The sequence below is a fragment of the Arthrobotrys flagrans genome (genome assembly GCF_004000055.1).
Source record: "Arthrobotrys flagrans strain CBS H-5679 chromosome Unknown unitig_9, whole genome shotgun sequence".
Classification (NCBI taxonomy): domain Eukaryota; kingdom Fungi; phylum Ascomycota; class Orbiliomycetes; order Orbiliales; family Orbiliaceae; genus Arthrobotrys; species Arthrobotrys flagrans.
The window spans coordinates 1220953-1242396 of NW_027137551.1; the positions used below are offsets into that span (position 1 = coordinate 1220953).

General features: G+C 43.9%; 9 protein-coding genes across 12 annotated transcripts; 4 read left to right on the top strand and 5 right to left on the bottom strand.

Annotated features, from left to right (window-relative positions):
* Positions 1-3257: 3257 nt before the first annotated feature.
* DFL_005722 (uncharacterized protein) lies at positions 3258-4138 on the bottom strand (the record flags this gene model as incomplete). Of its 3 annotated transcripts, none has more annotated exons than XM_067635024.1 (2): positions 3258-3264; positions 3438-4138. In XM_067635024.1, 2 exons carry the CDS (start codon positions 4136-4138, stop codon positions 3258-3260), a joined length of 708 nt encoding a protein of 235 aa, XP_067489496.1. The 3 variants fall into 3 exon arrangements, with proteins under 3 accessions (XP_067489496.1, XP_067489497.1, XP_067489495.1); XM_067635025.1 differs by lacking the exon at positions 3258-3264 and adding an exon at positions 3265-3268; XM_067635023.1 differs by lacking the exon at positions 3258-3264 and adding an exon at positions 3288-3294.
* Positions 4139-5287: 1149 nt separating this feature from the next.
* On the top strand, positions 5288-6334 carry DFL_005723 (uncharacterized protein; the record flags this gene model as incomplete). 2 transcript variants are annotated; one of them, XM_067635027.1, is made up of 1 exon in its annotated part: positions 5288-6334. In XM_067635027.1, one exon carries the CDS (start codon positions 5288-5290, stop codon positions 6332-6334), a length of 1047 nt encoding a protein of 348 aa, XP_067489499.1. The 2 variants fall into 2 exon arrangements, with proteins under 2 accessions (XP_067489499.1, XP_067489498.1); XM_067635026.1 differs by having other exon boundaries at positions 5675-6334.
* Positions 6335-6741: 407 nt separating this feature from the next.
* Positions 6742-7357, bottom strand: DFL_005724 (uncharacterized protein; the record flags this gene model as incomplete). Its single annotated transcript, XM_067635028.1, has 2 exons — positions 6742-7098; positions 7169-7357. 2 exons carry the CDS (start codon positions 7355-7357, stop codon positions 6742-6744), a joined length of 546 nt encoding a protein of 181 aa, XP_067489500.1.
* Positions 7358-8207: 850 nt separating this feature from the next.
* Positions 8208-8664, top strand: DFL_005725 (uncharacterized protein; the record flags this gene model as incomplete). Its single annotated transcript, XM_067635029.1, has 2 exons — positions 8208-8563; positions 8658-8664. 2 exons carry the CDS (start codon positions 8208-8210, stop codon positions 8662-8664), a joined length of 363 nt encoding a protein of 120 aa, XP_067489501.1.
* Positions 8665-9391: 727 nt separating this feature from the next.
* On the bottom strand, positions 9392-11277 carry DFL_005726 (uncharacterized protein; the record flags this gene model as incomplete). Its single annotated transcript, XM_067635030.1, has 3 exons — positions 9392-10633; positions 10697-10938; positions 11007-11277. The coding sequence occupies 3 exons, from the start codon at positions 11275-11277 to the stop codon at positions 9392-9394; spliced, it is 1755 nt and encodes a 584-aa protein (XP_067489502.1).
* A 2612-nt stretch (positions 11278-13889) lies between these two features.
* On the bottom strand, positions 13890-14333 carry DFL_005727 (uncharacterized protein; the record flags this gene model as incomplete). The annotated part of the gene is made up of 1 exon (XM_067635031.1): positions 13890-14333. One exon carries the CDS (start codon positions 14331-14333, stop codon positions 13890-13892), a length of 444 nt encoding a protein of 147 aa, XP_067489503.1.
* Positions 14334-16355: 2022 nt separating this feature from the next.
* Positions 16356-18050, top strand: DFL_005728 (uncharacterized protein; the record flags this gene model as incomplete). The annotated part of the gene is made up of 5 exons (XM_067635032.1): positions 16356-16540; positions 16732-17023; positions 17084-17203; positions 17263-17823; positions 17892-18050. 5 exons carry the CDS (start codon positions 16356-16358, stop codon positions 18048-18050), a joined length of 1317 nt encoding a protein of 438 aa, XP_067489504.1.
* Positions 18051-18670: 620 nt separating this feature from the next.
* Positions 18671-19702, top strand: DFL_005729 (uncharacterized protein; the record flags this gene model as incomplete). Its single annotated transcript, XM_067635033.1, has 1 exon — positions 18671-19702. The coding sequence occupies one exon, from the start codon at positions 18671-18673 to the stop codon at positions 19700-19702; it is 1032 nt and encodes a 343-aa protein (XP_067489505.1).
* A 737-nt stretch (positions 19703-20439) lies between these two features.
* DFL_005730 (uncharacterized protein) lies at positions 20440-21398 on the bottom strand (the record flags this gene model as incomplete). Its single annotated transcript, XM_067635035.1, has 3 exons — positions 20440-20975; positions 21050-21270; positions 21343-21398. The coding sequence occupies 3 exons, from the start codon at positions 21396-21398 to the stop codon at positions 20440-20442; spliced, it is 813 nt and encodes a 270-aa protein (XP_067489506.1).
* Between the last annotated feature and the right edge of the window lie 46 nt (positions 21399-21444).

Here is a 21444-nt window from a genome sequence, read left to right on the forward strand (position 1 = left end):
GATCTTGGAAACTGGAATAGAGAGTACATTGAGATGACACAGATACCTTGTATTCGCGAACGGTCTGGTACAGCGCATGGCCAAAGAAAACCAAGGATGACGTCGACTCCTGCAAACAGTCCCGCTTGTCAGCCGGCAAGTGCCTTCGCAAATGGAGGGCCCACTTGAAACCCTCTGATACGCTATGCTGAGACAGGGCCTAAAATACCACACATACAACTCAAAATCATTAAATCACCAATACTCGGTTGATCGCGCTAGAGCATGTTACCAATCTAATATACCGAATATAGTTCTGGGGGGAAGCTCTTCATACCGAATCACAGTTATTTACGAAGGTAAGTTTATTGTTTAAGAAAGACAAAGTGAGATTGTTTGAAACCAGCGACTATAGACAAGGCATGAGAAAGTCTACCAACGTCTAATACTACAGACACTAGCCATTAATCACAATCATTGATCATCTAGACGGCTTAATTGCCCACTGTAGAAGTTCGGCGAACAATCTTTTACACAGTAGTTGGGACTGGAGGAGCGCCTTTTTCGCGAAGAGTTGGCTGGATCTGAACGTTAGGGGGAGGGAGGAGTGCCCTTGCTCGGGATCATTGGCTGGACCTGCGCTCCTGGTGGCGCAGTCTTTGGTTAATTGGTGGCTGGATCTGAACTCCAGCTAGTACATCTTCGAAGTCTCAGGCGACAATTGGAAACGGTCCTGCGCGCTCGGGGACTGGTGGTGCAGGCTTTGACCTGCAGACTTTGTGACCAGACTGTCTGGGCCTTGGTGTTTCTGCCTGGGCGCTGTGGGGTTTTGCAAGCGCCCCCCCCCCCTCCCCCCCCCAAGGACCCCTCGGCCTAGCAAACTCTTCAGGGGATTCTGGCTGGCTGGGGTGATGGGCGAAGCGCTAGTTTCCACCAAATTCGCCATTCGTGCCAGCGAGCCCAACATCATTATCTAATCCAAGATTAGTTTGCTGTTCCTACACTCTTATCTTCGACTTTTATTGTTCATGGTAACTTACACCAATCTCTTTTTAAAACGGTATTTAATAAACTGGCCTGAGCCAAAGTAAGAAACAAAGGGCCAATCAAGATGGTTGAGACCTTCATTTTCGCTGCTGTGATTGGTTAAATGTTACGAGGGATGAGGTTTAATGGTCGAAAATTTTTTTTTTTTTTTTTTTTCAAGACGTAAAAAAAGGCAGCGGCAGCTTCTCAAGTACCAAAGTCGCTGAGTTTAAGACGTAGAGAAAATGATCGAAAGAACTGAAGATTTCGAATTAAAGATTAGTTATAACAAATTTTTTTAAATTTTTTTTTTGTAACCCTGTAGAGAAATAAATGCCGTGCATTGGGGACTAGCCCATTTGTCGGAGGCTAAGATCAAGAAGTATTTGGTCTCGTGCTTGTGTTGCAATGTTGGCATATTGCACTATGCCACAAAGTCCAAGCCAAAGAAGGACGAGGAAGGGTCCAGCCTTTGGCTTTAAACCTGGAACACTTGCAAATTCCCCTTTGAGGAAATTGTTCTCGGCGGCGTGGCGAGAGTTAGGGTTTTGAAACGTGGGTCTGATAGGCCGCTTATGCTGTAAAGCCGTTAACCGGGCTGCTACGCTCGTACAGCGGTGTGCTCAAGATCAATAATTCTGATTTACCTTCCTCTTTTGAATTCTACGGTCATGAAAAATAAACAAAAAAGCTTTTGTTTTTATATCGCAAGGCGTATTGATTCTGAGGCTAATCCACCACTTGCAGACGAAATTCAATTATGTGCATGCTTTAACAGCTTAGTATTAGAACCAACCAACCCCCCCAAAACCCCTTTGCTGTAGGGGAATGCAAAAACTTCAGAAATTTTTTGATTTCTCAGTCGGAAAACAGCAATTGCATTTGTTCATAGGCTAGACAGACTCTAGTCTGGCGAGCATCTGACTCTACGTTTGAGAGCTGCTAACCCAGATTTATATTTAGATATCTTTCCATTACGTATCAAGATAACGATTTGAGTGTTATATGTTGAGGGGTTTTATCTAGACGCGATACCCCAATGGAATCTAAGAGTTTTTCATAACCAGTACGGTTGAATTCACGTTTTTTGGGGGCTATTGTGAACTAGATTTCGGAAACACCCTTTAGATCTCCGATCGAAGCACTGGGCCATGGGTATGCAGATCTACATAGCATACGGATTAACAATATACATTCCTACATAAATTATCACCTATGTTGTGTTTTCTTCTCGGATCTCATTCTCAAATTACCATACTACTCTGGAATACAACAATAAGGTTTACTGTGTCCTAATACCTAGTTATAGCCCAGGTGCTTTCAGCTAGGACCCCAAATTCTTGGAAATTTAGTTCTATGCTTGAGTTTCCAACTTCTATGCATATGCGCTATAGAAAATGGATATGCGATAGAAACCGTCTCTGGCTGGATCTTATCATAGTTTATTAAGATATTTCATACTAATCAAATCCGGACGAGTGCTGCAAAGCAGACAGTTGGTATCCTTTAGAAAGGTTTAAAAAATATGGAACTGACCCCGCCAATTATTTCTCTTCTTGTTGACGTCCGACGGTCTCACGAAGAATGGATTCCATCACTAAATTGTGAGAAACAATCCTTGTTCGCTTTCAATGAAGAATCGATAACTACATATGATTAACCTATACACTTTACGATATGTTCATCGGATTGGTGTCATCTCCAATATACGGGATATAGGCGAGAATTGCAACATATACAATACCATAAGGCTAATTCTATCTAAGTTCTAGCCGCTAATGGCTTTAAAACCCCAAATCTAGATTTTGTCTATGCCCTCCACATCCTATGCAACTAAGCATTCAGCATACCTATATTAGATATCTCATAATACTAAGAGAGTTGGCATGGCTTGCTAGAAATGAAACGAGTTATAGGGTCTTCATTATACACTAGTGGATAATATGCATAATGGTCACTTCAGGTAAGATTAAATAAAACGAAAATTGCAAAATCAAGCGAAAGAAAATAGGACCTTGGAGAAAAACTTAAAAAATACAAAGATCTTGGCTCATAATTTGCCTGGAACACTATTGCAAAATTAATATGAACAACGAATTTAAGATAGATTTCATTAAAACAAAGATGGGACCATAACCGGTTCCGAGAGTACGAGTTGAAACCACAGATTCCGACTCCATTAAGATGTTCTAACACAAATTTCAAAGATTTGGCGGTGATGAGGCCCTGCGGGATATTCTGTCATTCAAGAACTACGCGCTAACTTTGAAATTTATATTAGTTTATGACCTGAGCATTCGATGCGCAAAATTATCGTAAGTTAGCAACGGTCTTTTTCTTCCATTCTGCTAAATTTAGCGGTTTGGATGAAGAAGGTGATGCTGTGCATGCGTAATCAATATCGATGATTGGGAGGGAGAGCGCCAACTTACAAAAGAGATAATGTGAGGTCGCCGTGAATCCTAGCTTTAAGCTCCACTTCAATTTCGAGGTTCAAGTCCAATCGAAGTTTTATTGCGTCGCTTTTCTTCGCCGCTTCTGGTTGTTGTTGCATTTGCATTTGTTGCTGAGGGGGTTTTTGCCGTTCCCTCAGAGGCATCTCTTCTATAGCGGACGACTCGTAGCCGGACCTTTTATTGCGGCGGCGATTACGCTTCATAAGTTGTCCCTTGTTGGCGGCGTCTCTGTCCTCATATAGAGTTGGGAAAGATTGAGATTTATCAGGACTCGATACTGCCGTTGTACTGGCATTGCCGTCGTCTTTTTGGTTGCTACTCATTTTAGACGGCTTGGTACTTAGACGTCTAGTAGGTCTCGACCTGCTTCGACCACGGGTGGCAGCACTCTTTTCCGATTGATCTTTTACGCTTTGGGTAGGACTCTGGTCGTTTGGCTGCTGTTCGCCTTGGCCACTCTTTTCTCCGATGTTCTCTTTATTTTCTTCTAGGGCTTGAGGTTGAGGCGTCGATTCCTCGTTGTCATCGCTAGAATCGCGGTTTTGTGTAGTATCGAGACTGCCCTCTTCCCGGCCTGGAGATGTTGGTTCTGGTTGTGGGTTACCCGGACTTTTCTCTCCTTCTTCTTGACCTAAGGGCGGTCCTTCCCTCTCTTCTGTCTTCTGTGTATCAGCCATTCTGGGAAGCGAGATCGCGCGTGTAGATGTTATGAAATTGAAGTTTGGAAAACAAGTAAAATATTGAAAATGCTGAAAGTAGAGAAAATCGTGGAGACTGAGGAGTTTACATTAAAGACAAAACTACGCCGTTAACTTGCCATATACTTTTCAAGCAATATTTCTTACTAAATTTCAATATACCTCTGGGCATCATATAGATGCTTCTCTGACATCACTTGCCATTCAGGGTTTCTGGGTGGCTAACGGGCCCCGTGCAGCCATTTTCTGACGGCTAGTTTCCCTTCTCACTTCTAGCCTAGTGGGATCGAAGAGGCGACATGAGTACCTACTGTCGAGATGGTCAACGCGCTGCAAATTGTCGTGATGACGTACAAACAGCATGGGCTATATCGTCTAGATGTGTGGATATGACGCACGGCCCACTTCTTGTTGGAACCTAGTCCCAATTTCCTTTTTCTCAGATAAAAACTTGGCAATGGTCGCAGACCCACTATCGTTTAAACCTTCCCCGAGCAAAATGCAACAGCAAATACTTAATTCTAAGGCCAGATATAAGTGACATACAAGATTGCGAAGGAATATCCCATGCACGGGCTGAGACGACCCGTTAAGATGTACACTATGGATCGCTACATTACTAACCAGGATTCGTAGCCGTTACCGGATTACGGTAGGTGACGCATCAAAAATTCTACCAGGAAAGCTTGTAACTTTTATAGTACCCACATTTTTCAAGATCTTTCAAGATAATTCTCGATCGAGGTGCAAATCCATGATGTTTGCGTTTTTGCTTCGAATGAAGTGCAAAACTAAATTAATATAGGACAGCTACACGCCCCTAAACTTTTGACAGATAACGTAGATTGCACGTCACAAGTGTGGCGCTAGCGCCTCATCCCGCGTTTTGATCATGACCGCCACCGATTCGCAAGCCACAAAACTCTTATGCTGGCCCGTAAAAAGTCGTTCTGCAGATCATGTCATGATGCGTCGATGATGAGCTTGATCGAAAAAATCGTGATCTGAATTTTCTCCATCTAAAAATGCGTTGTTCCATTAGCTGTTCCACTGTGGGAAGCTTTTATAGTGATTGCGCCCGAGAGTCCTCTTAAGCCACTGCCTATAAGAGTGTGGCACGACGGCACCATGTTCAGAGGAATCAGATTATTAGCATCAAAACTGCTTCCAACTAGATTTAAGGGATCTGTTACACCATCTAATCACTCCGACGAAGTATCACTTGCTAGTTTCTTTCTCTCCGCACCATCGTCACCTCAAATTGAAGGCATAAATCCAATTTCCACAAATATATCCACTTCCCGACAAGCTAGATCTTTATACGAATCCAGCCCCGAAGCTTTATCACCTTCAGACACTATGAGCGCCGCCGTCCATGAAAACCCTCAACAGCCTTCCGAAGGCGAGCAACTCAATGTGCTCGAGCCTCAAGCCCTCTCTTCGAAGGCCACTTCGGATTTTGGTGGTAAAGAGAATATCGAAAACCCAGAAATCAAAAAGGACGGCAAAGAGGAAATGGGGGAGGAGGCACCAGTGGAACTCACCGAGGAAGAGAAACAACAGGCCGCCGATGAGGAAGAGCGCGCAAAAGTCATGAAGCGCATGGCGCAAATTGTCGACAAGGGGCTCGACAAGGTCAAGCCTCTCCTCGATATGATCGATCAAACAATCGACGAGGCCGAGAAGAAGAAGGAGAACAACGAGTTGGACGAGGACGCTTTCGTTAGCAAAATGAAACCCCTCATCGAGAATGCTCATTCTGTTATGCAGTCAACCTTGGACCAAATCAAGGCCCTTGATCCTGACAATAAATTCGAGCGTCTTGCTAAACGCCATGTCGAAGATTCTCAAGCCTCTGCCGATGAAAAGATGGTCATTGACGGATGCAACGAGTTGAGCACCCGCGTTCAAGCTACAATTGACAAGGGTCGCAAGGCAATCGAAGGGATGCCGAAAGCCAAGAGCGAGCTTGGTCCTCTATTCAGCATGCTATCAGAGCCACTTCTCCAGATCCTTGGGGCAGTTGGTTTGCTTGTTGCCGGGGTCTTGAACTTGCTCGCAAACATCTTGAATGCGATTGGTCTTGGAGGCGCCCTCACTCAAGTTCTCCAAGGTCTTCGCATCGACAAGCTCCTTAATGCTATGGGATATTCTGTTAGTCAGAAGAAGAAATAAATAAAATTCTAATCTTGAATGCACCTAGCCAGGAGATACAGTATGTTTATTTCCAAAAATTGAGGATTACGACTTATGATTGTTTGTTTTTTGGGAAAGCTTCCCCCAATTAGGCACGTATAGGTTATTAGTTGAGAGCTTTCGCTTGGTTTATACGGGCTTGTAAAGTTAGTTCTAATTATTCGAATATCATTTCATCCAATTATATTGGGGATACTACAAATTAATTCTGCCACAATACCTTTCTAATTTAAGTTTTTGAAGCACGCACGTTCTAGAATATAATTATTAGAGCTGTGTTATATGCGCCTAGATTCCCCTGTGACTTGCCATAGTCCTGGGATATGATTGGAAATTAGATATATAGGTATATTTACACCAACTAGCCATGCGCACATTCGGAATCTTTACGATCCCTCATTCTCGATGGTAGCCATTGCAATGAGAACTTTCGTTCCTTTATGATTTTGACCATACTTGAGCTCCCACCTACCATCCTCAACCTCTCGACCTGCATAAAACAAAGCCTTTTCCTGTAGATGCATCCCCCCCTTATATGTCCAGGGGCCCACTATTTTTCCTTCCCCTTTTGACTCAGACCCTGTACCGTATTTTACTTCCTCCCCTTCTACAAATATCCAATTGAGGGCTGGCGGATCCGTCCCAATATGAGAAACCAAACCTGGAATTTCGGTTCCAATATAGTCATGAAATAAACCTTTAAGTGGGAAAGCGTCTGTTTTTTCTCTAGTATCGATCATGAGCTAGGCCTAGAAGTTAGTGATCTAAACTGAATATTCTAAGAAGTGTTGACATAGCGCTGTAGCGACCAACCTTCTTGTCGACCAGCACGATCTTTGCGCCGTAAAGCGGATCGCTTTCATTTGCTGTCACACAAAGTAAATTGAACCACTTTGGTCCTTTCTTTGCTTCTTCATCTGCCTTCTCTTTGAATCTTAAAGCCTGCGTGACGCCGATCACCGTTGGGATTGCGGATATAATGAGTAGCCCTATTGTGTCCATGTCCGCGAAAAGTTGACTATCTCTGGCGCCACAACGTCGCAACTAAAATCTCAAATTTTGAATTACGGTACGAGAGGGGCGAAAGAATCTACAGTCGCTAGAAAATATAAAAAAGAATGATGTCTGAGCGTCAGGTAATAAGAAGTGAAAGGATGTGCGGTGATATCATCCTCGCAAAGTTGTTCAAGTGTGGCTTGTTATCCGGCAAAATTAACGGCAAGAATACGCGAGCCACCTGCCTGCAAGGAACCTCCATGTCGAATATAGGCTAGAGAAAACGGATATATCCCCACAGCAGATCTCTAGATTCTGACGTATGCCTCAACTTAACTGAGCCTCGATGGCGTGTGCAGGCTCTAAGTGCGACATCCGGATATCCAGGAAAACTTTTTTCAAATGGCTCCCTTAAAATTCGTACTTCTGGCGAATCCTACCTAACAGAGTACTCATGAGTTCAGGTCCATGATATGATCAACTATCTCTATGAATGGATTTCATTCGCCTTGGATATTCCATCATGCTTGATTCAGGCGTGACGCACTCTGTTCAATGTGACGTCTAGTCTGGTAGAAGGACGCTGATGACGTCTGGTCAAGCACTTATGATCGTCATGCGTGGAATTAAGTTCGAAGATACGATTTTAGGGCCAGAAAACCATGCAAATTTATTCCAGTCACTTATATACCAGATTCCTTATGAGGGAGCCAGCCTCATGGGTTTTCTAAGTTTCTATAATTCCATACAATCAGTTGCAGAACAATAATCCAAAACTCCATCACGAAATCTCACATTTCTAAACACACATCACTGCCCACATAGAGCATATCAGGCCAAAAGTCGAAAGTATACAATGGATCCCGAAAAGAACAACACCGCAACTGCTCCATCTGAAGATGAGGAATACAGCGAAGACGAGGTTCGCCAGCGCTCGAGATCAAGACGACGAGGCCCGCGTCGAAACCGAGGCCGCCAAAGCCAAGCATTGCAACCTGTGGAAGAGCTCGGAAATCAAGCTGGTCAAGTCACCGGCCAGGCTTCAGACACATTGAGTGGCGCTACAGGCGCAGTTAGCGGCGTTGCGAAAGGTTTGACTGGTGGTGAAGGTGGTTCAAAGAAGGATACATTGAGATTGAGGCTCGATCTCAACCTCGATATTGAAGTTACTCTGAAAGCAAGAATTCATGGTGATCTTGAACTGGCTTTGCTGTATGTCCCAACCCCTTCATCCCAATTGTACCCCTTGTATCCCCGTTACTTGATGATAAGACGGGTTTTTAAATCTTTCTTGGGAATATTACAGCACCTAACGACTGAGGTCTGTCACACAGACAATAAACCCCCTCTTTTCTATCGGATAAACGGCAAATCGGAATATCGTTTATAGTACCCCTTTCGCGATCGCATGGCGAGGCTATTAGGCTTTCAGATAGGCAGTTGCTGGGAGAATTTAGCACCAATTTCTTGAATTATGTTATTCGCAATACTTATAAATTTACTCGTTTGAACTTCCCCCCGAAAATTCCGTTCACGATTTTTACTAGTCTACGGGGCAGAACGGCCCTTTCAGGAGCCCTCCAAGTTTAATCTATTGTTTAGTATTTTGAACACTCCTGTTTAATTCATTGAACCTGTTTTCTTTTTAGTTATAGTTGCAACTAGTCTTAAGATCAGTGGCATTACTTCCTAAGTAATTTTTTGGAGTCGTGAGTTCTATTGCAAATGTTGAACGGCTACAAAATATAAAATACAAAACATTGTTCACTTCAAAATAAATTAGTTCTTCGCCATACCTTTATATACACATGATCGTGCTATTCGTACATACATTCGCAGCTGCATAACCAGCTGTAAAGAATTAGGTAAAATAAAGAGCAAAAAAATAAACGAAAAACATCTAGTAAATCAAACTAAAAACCTCCTAACCATTTATATGTAGAACAAAAGAAATCTATTTCTCTACCTTTTCATTGCCTCCATTTCCACCGTCTATATTAAACTTCCGACCGTATACCTTACCTATCCAAAGTTCGGTACTTATGCTGCCGCGGCCGCTGTCATAAACAACTTCTCTCTCTTCAAGAAGACGGAAGTGACAAGAGTCACAGCACCAGCTGTAATGACGAGGATATAAACCTGACCCATAGCCCGTACAATAGCATCAATAGCACTCGCTCTTGCCTCCTCAGTCAATTCACCGAACAATTGACTACGGGTTCCCGCAATGGCTCCACGAATAGCATCCTCAGGGAAGTTGTATTGCTTCAAAGCATCTTTAAGATATGTGAAGGCAACATTCTGGAAGATAGTTCCCGAGATCGTGAGAGAAATGACAATAGTTCCGACTTGAGCATGGTTCATAAACCCAATTGCAGACGGGACATCATGTGGCTCAACTTTAGCCGGAGCGACTGAGTATGCCACCTGGGAGGCAGCACCAGCACCCACCGCGATAAGAATTGAGTAACCGTAAACAGCCGCAGTAGAGGTATTTGGGGTGATCGTGTGCATGAGACTCCCGCCAATGAGCATGAAGACACCTGCCCAGACATACCAAGGCATGTAGTATCCAAACACAGGCATGAGGAAGCCATTAAGCATAACGAATGTGACAAGGAGGATAACAAATGGGAGTAGTCGCACTGCTGCATCAATAGCACTGTCACCCTTTGAGAATTGGAAGTACAGTGGGATGAAGTAAGCTGGTACGAAGACGCCGGCGGCAGGTGTAGAGGTGAGGATATAGAGCAGAATAAAAGAGCGACGGCGGAGGAACTGTCCCGGGAAGACTCGGTTCTCTAGTGTGGTTAAAATCGTAAAGTATTGCTGAAGAACGAAGGCAACAAGGAGAACACCGAAGACGACAAACATGGCTATTGTACGACCGTCGTCCCACGCCCACTGGGCACCACCAAAAGTGAAAGCCATGACGAAAGTACTCCACATACCGGCGCTTAGAAGAGCGCCGAGATAGTCGAGTTGCTTAAGCTTTTCTTTAGCCGGGGTTGTTTCGTCGGGTTGCACAGAGGGTAGAATCCAGATGTAGACGGGGGTAAAGGCTCCAATCAAAACGAGATTGATATAGAAGGCCCATCGCCAGGTTGCACTCGAACTGGCAAAGCCACCACCAACTACGGGTCCTAGAACTGTGCCTAGACCCCAAACCAAACCGACAAGCCCATTATATACTGGGCGTTCGCGAATTGTCGTAAGTGTGGCAAGGAAGTTCAATAGTCCGAGATACATGCCTTGTCCACCGGCGCCAGCAATTACACGACCCTACAGTGCCCAATTTGTTAGCATCTCTACATCGTAGATATATTTTGACTATTCTAAACATACCACAATGAGGGCCTCAATCGTAGGAGCGCCACCACAAAGGGCACTTCCCCCCAAGAACAATACTATGCTTGCAATGTACAACCACTTGGTATTAAATATACCATATATCTTAGAAAGGACTAGTAAAGTCGCTATGGAACCAAGTGGGAAGCCGGATCCAAGCCAAGAGAGCTTTGTCAGATCTCCATATGTATCGATAACTTGTGGTTGGATATCTGCAACAACGGTGTTGTCAAGGCCGTCTATGTTATGCGTTCATGTTAGCCTAATGCTAAGCTTTTTAAACTTTATAGTTGGGCAAGTTACTTACAAAGAAATGCCGTTGAGAAGATAGCCGCTATAACAACAAACCATTTTACGCCATGGATCGATCGCACTTGATCAGAATCCTCAGAGATCTCGGCAACCTTTTCTGGATCTCTACCAGATTCGCTCCCGCTGTACGGTGTTGCTGTACCAGATGCATCTTTCTCTAATGAAGAATCCTTTTCGTCTCTAGGAACTTGTAACCGTGATGCGTCGGGGATGTTATTCTCTGGTACGGGATTAATCGATATTTGCCTTGTTACCGGTGCGGACATCTTGTCTCTATTGCCCTTGAGAGTGGGCCCCTTATCTGCTATTTGCGTAAATATATTTTGGTAGATGGAACCCGCTATTGAATATTTCTTTATTCAGTTACAGTTTCGCGATTTAAACAAATCCTCAGAGAGTTTCTAGATGACGAAGGAATAGAATCGAGGTGAATATTAATTAATTGATAGGAAAACTTTTGGCACGAGAGATGTCGCTGGATATATATCTAAGTCGGTAGGAATGTATTCGACAATTAGTGATAAATAGATCGATTGATAATATAATGGATTTAGAATAGAAATTTCACGAAATAACATCGAAATCCCACATCTTTATAGATGTAATGCTTAGGTGCTTCCATTCGAATTCGTCCATTGTTTCGGTGAGATTGGTTGATTACATAGTACTGGATTTCCAATATCGGGTCGGTGTTGCTAGCGAATATGCCAGGACACATTTTTCCAATCCGGGCTAATAACTGCCCGCCATAGTACTATCATTGATCTGCTTCTTAACGAATCTGAGTCTAAACCCGCCATCATCCGCTTCTTTGTGTGCGTGTGGTAAGAATAAAAAGTAAAAAATTGCCGACATTAGACTTTATTGGTGTATAGTGTTGCATGTTGGAAAGTTAGAACCGGCATGATTACAAAGCCCATGTGCATATGTGCTGAGTAATAGACGAAAGACGACACTTTCAAAGGGGAAATCTAGAGCCCGAAGGCTTGAGTCATTCAAAAGATAATAAGTATGCTATAAGGCTAATTAATTTTCGATCGTTTTTCGTGCCCAATAGGCCTAGGAAAGTTCATTATTAATTTGTTCCCCGAAGCCCGTTACTGCAGGCTAACCTTTTGACATTGACGATCGGGCTTAATGGCTTTACGGATTAGGTAATCAGGACCCACGTTCGGAGAAACTTTAGGGCGAGAGCGAATGAGGTTTTGTTGAAGAACGAGGAGTTTTAGACTTATTCTCAGCCTTAAACTCGGAGGGAATGTTTCCCAAGTCACTGGCTATTTGTAGGATGACTTTGAAATCTTATTCTGATAGGTACGGTCTTAAGATCGCCTTATTTCCATGGATCCATCACTCCAGCGTAAACAAATTGGCGTCGAAGATCTAACCACGACAAGTATCTGGGTCCCGATACTTGAAATCGAATGGTCTCAGAAACCACAGACATCTAGAATAACGATCATGATATCAGCTTACGCCGTGAGATCACAATTGCGAAAGGATTTCTTTTTTCTTCAAAGATCCAAAGGCCGTATCTACGCCACAGCCCGGTAGACTGAATATATGTCATGATAGTAATATTCGTTATTAGTGTTAAATTAATTAATACCCCGCCGGAAATGACTTAAGCTTTCGGATAGGCTATATAGTCTTCTAACTCTTGAGGAGGGCTCGATCCGGTGAGTCGACTAACTATCCACGGGTTTGCCGTCTCGCGATAGATTGAGGCCGACATCCGTCGTTTTGTGCCCAACGCAGAACATATTCGCTTCGAAGCCTCATCCTTGCTATATGCCTGCACTGCCGGCTCTGCCGTGAACCTCTTGCAAAAAACCAACGCTGCATGCAATCGTTTCGTATTCCTGCTCCACAGAAAATAAGCTTAGTTTTAGTGGAGCTTTTGACAAACTTTACCAGTAGTTTCAGCTTGCCATACTACCTGGCAGACTGCAATTCCTTTTTTTTTGTCCAGTATCTTGGCTCCACATTAAGGCGCCAAATATTCAAATCCGCTCTTAGAATGTGAAGGCCTGGGCATGTGTAATCAAGCATCGTCTACTCCCTACGTATCTTCTACTTAGAGCTCTAATTATGCAATCTTATTAGCTCTTAGTTCGCCAATAGTCTTACAAAATAATAGTATTGTTATACAGATTACTTCGTCAGCGAACTTGCCGTTTGATGACACAATCTCCCCTAGAACTATCTACACATAACGATAGCTACAGGTATGTAGAACACCCGATCCGCCATGGAACTTAAGTTGCTCCGACCCAAATTTGAGTCATCTGTAAGGCCCATATGCATCAATGCCTGAAAATATCGCATCCATCTGCTCGCATCTAATATTATCAATAGAGCTAACCAGTCCGAATGACGCAAACTATTGGCAGATTTATAGCCAGAATCCCTGATTCTGTTTTTGCCAATTTCCATGATTATATGATAATACGACGAGACCATAAAGGCTTAATTTATGCGCACGGATATTTTTTAAGGGGAGATTTCAAGAATTCGAATTTAGGGTAGTATACTGATAGGTATTTTATAAATAAAGCATCGACGCCGCGTCCTATTGCTGATAATTAAAACGAGCCTACAAAAAAAACCCCCGAAACTATGCAAAATACTCTATTATATAAAAATAATACAAAAACGTGAATCATTAAACGGTATTCTCCTCCAAAAAGGTAGAGTACTATCATGCTTCGATCTAGAAAACATGGATACTCAACTGTTGTCATCTTTTTTTTTTTTTTTTTTTTTTTTTTTAGTTTGTGGTTTGGTATGTTGAGACTTTTGAACAACATCTATCCATCACAGAATTGTTTTGGCCGCCTTTAAAGTGTAGCCGTTTTTATATATTCAGCTTAAAGCTCTAAACACTAGGGCCTTGGATGCCAATTGGACCGGTGCCGACTGTGCCGGTGGTGGGCTGGTTAGAAATAGGGGACGTCTGTGGCGGCAGTTGTGGTGCAGTTGGTATTTGGGCAGCCGGTTGTTGAGGAGCTTGAGGTGCTGGAGCTTGAGGTGCTGGAGCTTGAGGTGCCTGAGGAAATGCTGGAGTCTGAGGCAATGCTGGGGCCTGAGGTACTGTGGGCGCTGTGGTACCGATACTACCGAAGGCGGATCCAATAGTCTTAAAGGCATTGATGAATCCTGTGATACCGCCTGTGATACCCGTCACAATATTGTTGAGGTTATCAAGCTGGGATTGACGTGCGGCGAGGTGAGATCCAGCCACATCGGCAGCTGGGACCAGGGGATATCCGTTGACAGCAGTGGCAAGAACGAAGGCTCCCAGGAGAGTAGAGACACGCATTTTGATAGATATTTGGCTGAAAAGATTAAATTGAATAGGAATAGCGCAAATCAATTGCCGGCCGTAAATAAAAGACAATAAAAGAAATGAACGAAGAAACGAATGAATATGACGGACCAGCCGTGAGAAGAATTGAATGCGTTGATGCGAGTTAGTTGGATTGATACAAGATATTGCAAGACGAGAGATAGGAAATCATTTGTAGCCCTTGATTATATATATTGCATTGAGGGAAGTCAGTTCCTTTTGCGACGTCCCGCCAAAGACCTTTCGGCACTGAATGTTCCAAACATGATGCAAATCATGCGAATTTACGGGTTTCAAGGTTAACGGTTGTTGTTCTAGTGTTCACCAAGAGAGTGTAAACCTTTCCCTGCAAGGTACAACTAAATGAAAGCCTCACTCGTGCTGGCGCTATCGGAGTATGAGGCACAGTAACTCCCGAAGACAAAATCGTCAGCGTACGGAGTATGAAGCCCTCAGATGGTTTCAGCCATTGAAAACCTTGTGTGGCATCTCATGTTGGAAACTCTCCCCTTAGTGTAACTCGGTCATTTTGTTCCTTCCCAAGACGGTAGTACCTTCCCATATTGGGTTATTTTGTAATTTCAAACTATCGGACTAACCCAGAACTGCAGTGTGGGATTTCGGCTAAGCCCACATTCGTTAGAAAGACTTTGGTTTTGTTTGGTGTTGCCTGGAACATTTTACTTCAATACAGGTATTTTAGGATAATGTTAGCTCCTTTAAACACACTGAAAATTTCTATAGAAATTATTTGATTAAAATGTACTGGAGCACTCGACCAAGCTAATTCTGATTATCCCATGTAAGATTTAGTCTTCGAGGCTTCCTCGCCCGCAAAAGCACTAGCTAATATAATCGATTAAGTAGGGATCTAATTAAGTTTTTAACGTATACATTTATGCCGAGATCCCGAGCTCGAGGTACCCTCCTTGACATCCGATAAACATTCTTCTCGATTGTTCGATAGGTACCCATGTGGTTATTTCTCACGACGGAAATGTGGGCCGAGTACCCAGAAATACGATCTCAGAATCCAATGTTTTCCTGTCCGAACTCAAGGATAGCACAAAATATCCTTGAGGCTGAAAGGTTGCGAAAAGGCTCAATGATAAAGATACAAGGATAATAGCGCCACGAGGGATACTACTCCATGTATATGCATATTCAGTCGTTGTTATTGGGCGCCTGTGAACATGACACATGCATGGCCTCTGAAGCCGGGTTTTTCTGCGATTGTAATGTTTAGTGCTCTATAATTCAATTATCTTAATATTTCACATAATTCGCTATCTTTCCGCTGTGCTGATTTGGTTTTGGGCTCCTTGATTGTAAAGTCTGCTTCCATAGGAGTATTTCCCAAACACAGTACCAAGGCGGATTGGCGGCCAAGTCGACTCGCGAAGGCTTCGAATTCGACGAAATCTCCAGCTGCTGCCAACCCGATAATAGCCTCGAAATTAGGGCTAAAAATTTCACCAATAGCATCGAATCGCTTAACGATTTTTCCTGAACGGATAAATTATCCTGGCCAATTTGTATTGGCACTAGAACCATTATAGAATTACCACACTACAATTTCCCAGGGATGCGTTGATTCTTGTCTCCGGATTAATGCGACTTAGTTCCCAACCAACTGGATCGCTCTCAATAAAGATCCCCGAGGTTATAAAATGTACCTGGTCCGTTATGCCCATGTAAATAGTCATGGGTCAAATATTGATTTTACGAGTGCAGGGTTGCATCTAGATCGATGCATATCCCACATGTTCGACGGGAATCGCTCACAGATGCCGATGACCCACGTTTGTGGGTTGGCATTTGCTTAATATAAATTCCAGCCGCTTTATAAGCTGCTTTAGAACGTTGGTATGCAATCCGAGATGTATTTAAGTCCCAGTGCCTCCTGACCTGTTCGACAAGTAAAGTCAAAAAAGGGTAAAGCACGGGCCATAAGTTATAAGCCTATTCATACTATCCTTCTCAGCCAGCGTAACAATGTACCGTGTTATTCTCGCCTTTTTGGCGGCATCCCCAGCGTTCGCTCAGATCCCTGGTAGCCTCACACCAGAAGTTCACCCTCTTCTTCCTATCCAAACCTGCGCCACCCGCCGTGGCTGCAAAACTATTAACACGAAGGTTGTCTTGGACTCGCAATATCGATGGCACCACGTGAAAGGAGGGTAAGTGAAAATCCCCTATCTCGCATTAAGGGCGCTATAGGCGTCAAAATTTCTGCGTCTCGGCCTCTTTGTTATGCTTTGTTATGAATCGGATGCATGGGCTCTCGTTCACTATAATTAGTGCTATAAAATTACAACAAATCCCAACACAAATTATTGGATAAACCCATGAGTCGCTAACAATAACTTAGATATGACCCGTGTGTCAACAACGGTGTCTTCAACCCCGCCACATGCAAGAAAGCAGACGAATGTGCAGCCAACTGCGAAGTCGAGGGTGTTGACTACGCTAGCTACGGTATCAGCACATCCGGGAATGCCTTGACTCTTCAGCTGTTCAACCCCACGGGCGGCTTAGCATCCCCCCGAGTTTATCTATTGAAAGAGGATGGACTCACTTATTATAAGTTCCGCATGTTGAATAAGGAGTTCACTTATGATGTCGATGTTTCAAACCTCCCTTGTGGAACGAATGGAGCCCTGGTTCGTGTTTTTTGTTCCTAAAATCCTTTCACCTCGAGCGGAGGCTAATTAAGCCGATAGTACTTCTCCGAAATGTCTGCATCTGGCGAACGCAATGCCAAGAGCAACACCGCCGGTGCTACATACGGTACCGGCTACTGTGATGCACAGTGCCCTAAGCAGAACTTCATTAATGGCAAAGTAAGTATACCAAAGGACTCAATACCGATAATCAAGTCAATCTAACAAGTTCTTTCAAGGCCAATTTTGACTACAAGTACGGAGCTTGTTGCCAAGAGATGGATATCTGGGAAGCGAACTCCCGCGCCACCGCCTTTACTCCCCATCCATGTGCTACTCGTGGATTGTTCAAGTGCACTGGAGCAGATTGTGGCGCTGGCAATGACCGCAAACAGGGGATCTGCGATATGGATGGCTGTGATTTCAACTCTTACCGTCTCGGTGTTAAGAACTTTTATGGTCGCGGCCCTGAGTTCACCATTGACACCACCAAGAAGATGACTGTTGTTACCCAGTTTATCACAGATAATGGAGAGGATCGAGGTGAACTCGTAGAAATTAGGAGGTTGTATGTGCAAGACGGTGTTGTTATTGCCAATGCTGCTGCAAACCTCACTGGTCTGTTGAATTATGACTCTATCAGCGACGAGTACTGCGAGAAGGAAGTTGATGTCCTTGGTGGATCCGGGACAAATGAATTGAGGGGAGGAAGCAAAGTTATGGGAGAGGCAATGGAACGTGGTATGGTTCTTGCTCTATCGCTCTGGTGGGATAACGGAAGTTACATGTGGTGGTTGGACGTAAGTTATAATAACGCCTGTTATTTGATACCTGATGGTGGTTACTGACAAAACTCGTCTTAATATAGGGCAAGAATCCTGGAGATCCAGAATCTCTTCGACGAGGACCATGCAATACTGAAGTGGAGTCTACCCCTCAGTACATCACGGCAAACTTTAAGCCATCGGTCGTCTTCTCGAACATTAAATTAGGCGACTTTGGAACTACCTACGGACCGCAGGTGTAAGATACCTCGGTATGGAGTCTATAAGACGGGCTATTATGGTTGGTGTATTGCTACACCCAGCCAGTGATATCGTATGGGTTTCTCTTTTTCGAAAGACCGTCATCCTCAATGTACATATTATCTGCTCTATTACTTGTCCATAGTTAGACTGGTCCTATAGGTAAATATTTTTGTCATACCCTGATTTGACCGTGAAAATATGGAATTTTAAATATCCGTCTATCAGTTATCGGGACCACTATTGGTGTTTATTCTTTCTAAATGAGGCCATGCAAAGTCACCATCTACACTGCGAAGAATACAAAATTAATTCCCCCGGTACATTGATGTAATCAAAAAGACATAGCGATCGGTCGCAAAAGGTATGTTGGCGATTGGACTAGAAGGTGCTAGGGGGTCCTGATAGAGAGCCTGAGGGGTGAATATATTTCTATATGTGTGTGAACTATCCGTTCTACAGCATTCTCGCTATGAGTTTACAGCAAAATTCTTCACCTGCAAAACTTCATCTTCACCTTCAATCAACCTACATCACACCAAACCATCTTCAATGACAGCACCAACCAAAGTCAGGGGGCCCGTCTATTTTATCACTAGTCCATATTTCACCATTCAGCACCATGGAGCCTATCAAATCCATCATTACAAAGTCACCAATAGAAGGCGACGGCTCCGGACCAGATCCAGAGGCTCCTCCAAAAAAGAAAAAATCAGTCAGCTTCGCTGAATCACCGGAAAAGCCCTCGAAGCGACGGGCTACCGTTGAGCACACTCCGACTCCTAGACTCAAGATTCCCATCAAAAACCCGAACAAATTTACACATTCAGCTCGATACTCTGTCAACACTCTTCAATGGCCTCGGCCCAAGAGTACGCCTAAGCCAAGCCTTCTCCGTAAAATCCTACACGACGCAATGATCAAGCGGCAATTCCAGCCGAGTCTTCAAGCCAGTCTCATTCTTCAAGCCAAACCCGAGGAAATATTAAAGTCACCATCCCAGCAAAGTCCCGAAGCCAAACCCGGCGAGATTTTCGAGTCGCCATCCCAGCCAATAGAACCATTTGACCCTGAAAAGGATTGGTTTACTTCAATGCATGCATCCGTCAGCTGCACTGCGGATCCAATCCACATTGTTGGCGTCAAACAAAACAAAAGCAAACGACAATGTGAAGGAATTGAAGGGCTCGACCAAAGGCTGCTGTCAGGACAGGTCAAAATCATTTTTCATCCTAGTCGCGAGCACGAACCTGTTTGTGAAACATGCTGGACGATGAAAATGAAGAGCGGCTCCCGGTTCGATGAAGCCAACGAGCCAGAACTTCCAGGTGGTTGGCCGAGTGAACTGCCTAAGGGACCACCCCATACGCACATTTACGATGTCGTGTATGAAGGCTGCAAACACGGAGCCTCGCCAGCAAACCCAGACCGTCATTCTTTGAAGCTTGTAAAGGGAAAGGGACAGTATGGCGGAAACGGGACAATGTGTCGATGTTCTCGCGCTGCTGCGAAATCCCCAGGAAGCAAAGGAGAGGAGTCTACTGAGGTCATCACAACTCAAGTCCCCGTGCCGGTTTTCGCTGGATGCCCTGGGTGTGAAGGGAGGAACCTGAGAGTCTGTGTTAGAACAAGCCAAACCCCGAGCGAGAAATGAAAATATGGAAAGATATACTATAGCAGGCAGCAGCGACGACGAAATAGAACAGCCTCACTGCTTAGCTTTAAACTCGCCTAATTTCTTATCCACCTATCTATAATACTCCTCCAGGCCCAATTCTTTTTCTCTAGTTTCTTTTTTTTGGGGGGTGAAGCACGGTGCAGGCTACACTTACCTATAGAAACGGTGGGCTTGATTTGTTGTATTTTTTTATTGTTCAACGCAACTTGACGTACGGCGCACCCATTCCTTTTGTCTATAAATTGTAATCTGCTATGCTGGGTCCTGTCATGGGACATCTTACTTACATACGAGTTATACATACACACATACAGACGAACATTCACCAGTTTACAGTATTCTATGTTTTATCCACAAGCGCGAGCTCTTGTTATTTAGGCCTTTCTTCCAATAGACACTTGTGTTCCCTCAGGCTTATAGGCGGGCCTACCGCCCACCGCTCTATACCGTCCATTTACCTATGTATAGCTGGTAGTCTCCTAGAGACCATATCACTACCTCACAATACTTATTTCAAGAGTTGGGAACGAGACTATGTAAAGAGCTGGAGGCATTAATATCCCTCCAATTTAAGTAGCCAGGCTACTATTTCTACACGGTTAGTGGCCCACCACCGCGGAGGTGCCACAAACCTTTCCATGCAAAGGTATTAAAATTTATAAATAATCCATGTCTCTAACAAAATTCATTGAAGGGCACCTTAAGTGACCGTTTTACAGCCTCCTCCATCCATCTAGTACCTCCTGTCCGTCCAAAATGAGATCAATCCGATTCCCTGCCCAAGCGCCTTTCTCCAATCCATGCGTATCAGTTTCGATTGCCCGTGTCCAAGTAATTGCTTCTATAACTTGTTCTGCCGGATGAGGTGTCTTGACCAAAGTATCGTCATATACCCCTGAAGGCCGCGTTGTTATCCTCTCCAACTTCCCCGTTGGGAAGGATACGTATTCCATCTTATCCAGATTTCTAATGATATATTGCTTCCCTTCTTGAAACATGTTCTCGTACTCGGTGTTACTCAGTAAAGCAGATACATACCGCCGTATGACCGGTGGGATATGGTTATTGCATGAGATAGAACGAAGTATGGTCAGTTTTTCGGGATCATCAGAGTCATAAATCGTATGGTATCCACGTTCCCTTAATTCGAGAATCTTTGATTCAACCACGGCCATGAGATAATTACCGCCAGTCTCGTCCATTTCGGCGGTGCCTCCAGAAAAATCTTGTTCCATGTCAAGCGCAATCCCTGTAACTCAGATGTATTAATAAAAATGTTTCATGTGACAAGAATAAGTACTAAAAAGCTGCGAAGAATCCTACCAGCTCTAACCAGTGACTTTCCCGCCCAGCATCCGAGTTCGGCCAGAGGGCAGATTATGTTTTGCACCCGATCCAACGCTGTATTATAGAGTGCTCTGCTCGTTAAGGCGAATGACAAAGCACTGAAATCATCGAGATACTCAAGAATCATGAGACAGATTTCTGCAGGTAGGAAAGCGAAAGGTGAATTAAGAATACCCTTGTTCCGCTGGGCATGTACACTGATCTATAGTATTAATAGTAGCTCTCGACTTTATAAATGTATCGGCCGTTTGCATTGGGAGCCGGCTTACTTTTCAACAACGATAGCAGAGTCTTCAGGACGTAGCAAGAACTGAATCACTTCCATTATAACCCGCCGTCGTACGGGTGCAAGATTTCTTGAAGGATTAGCC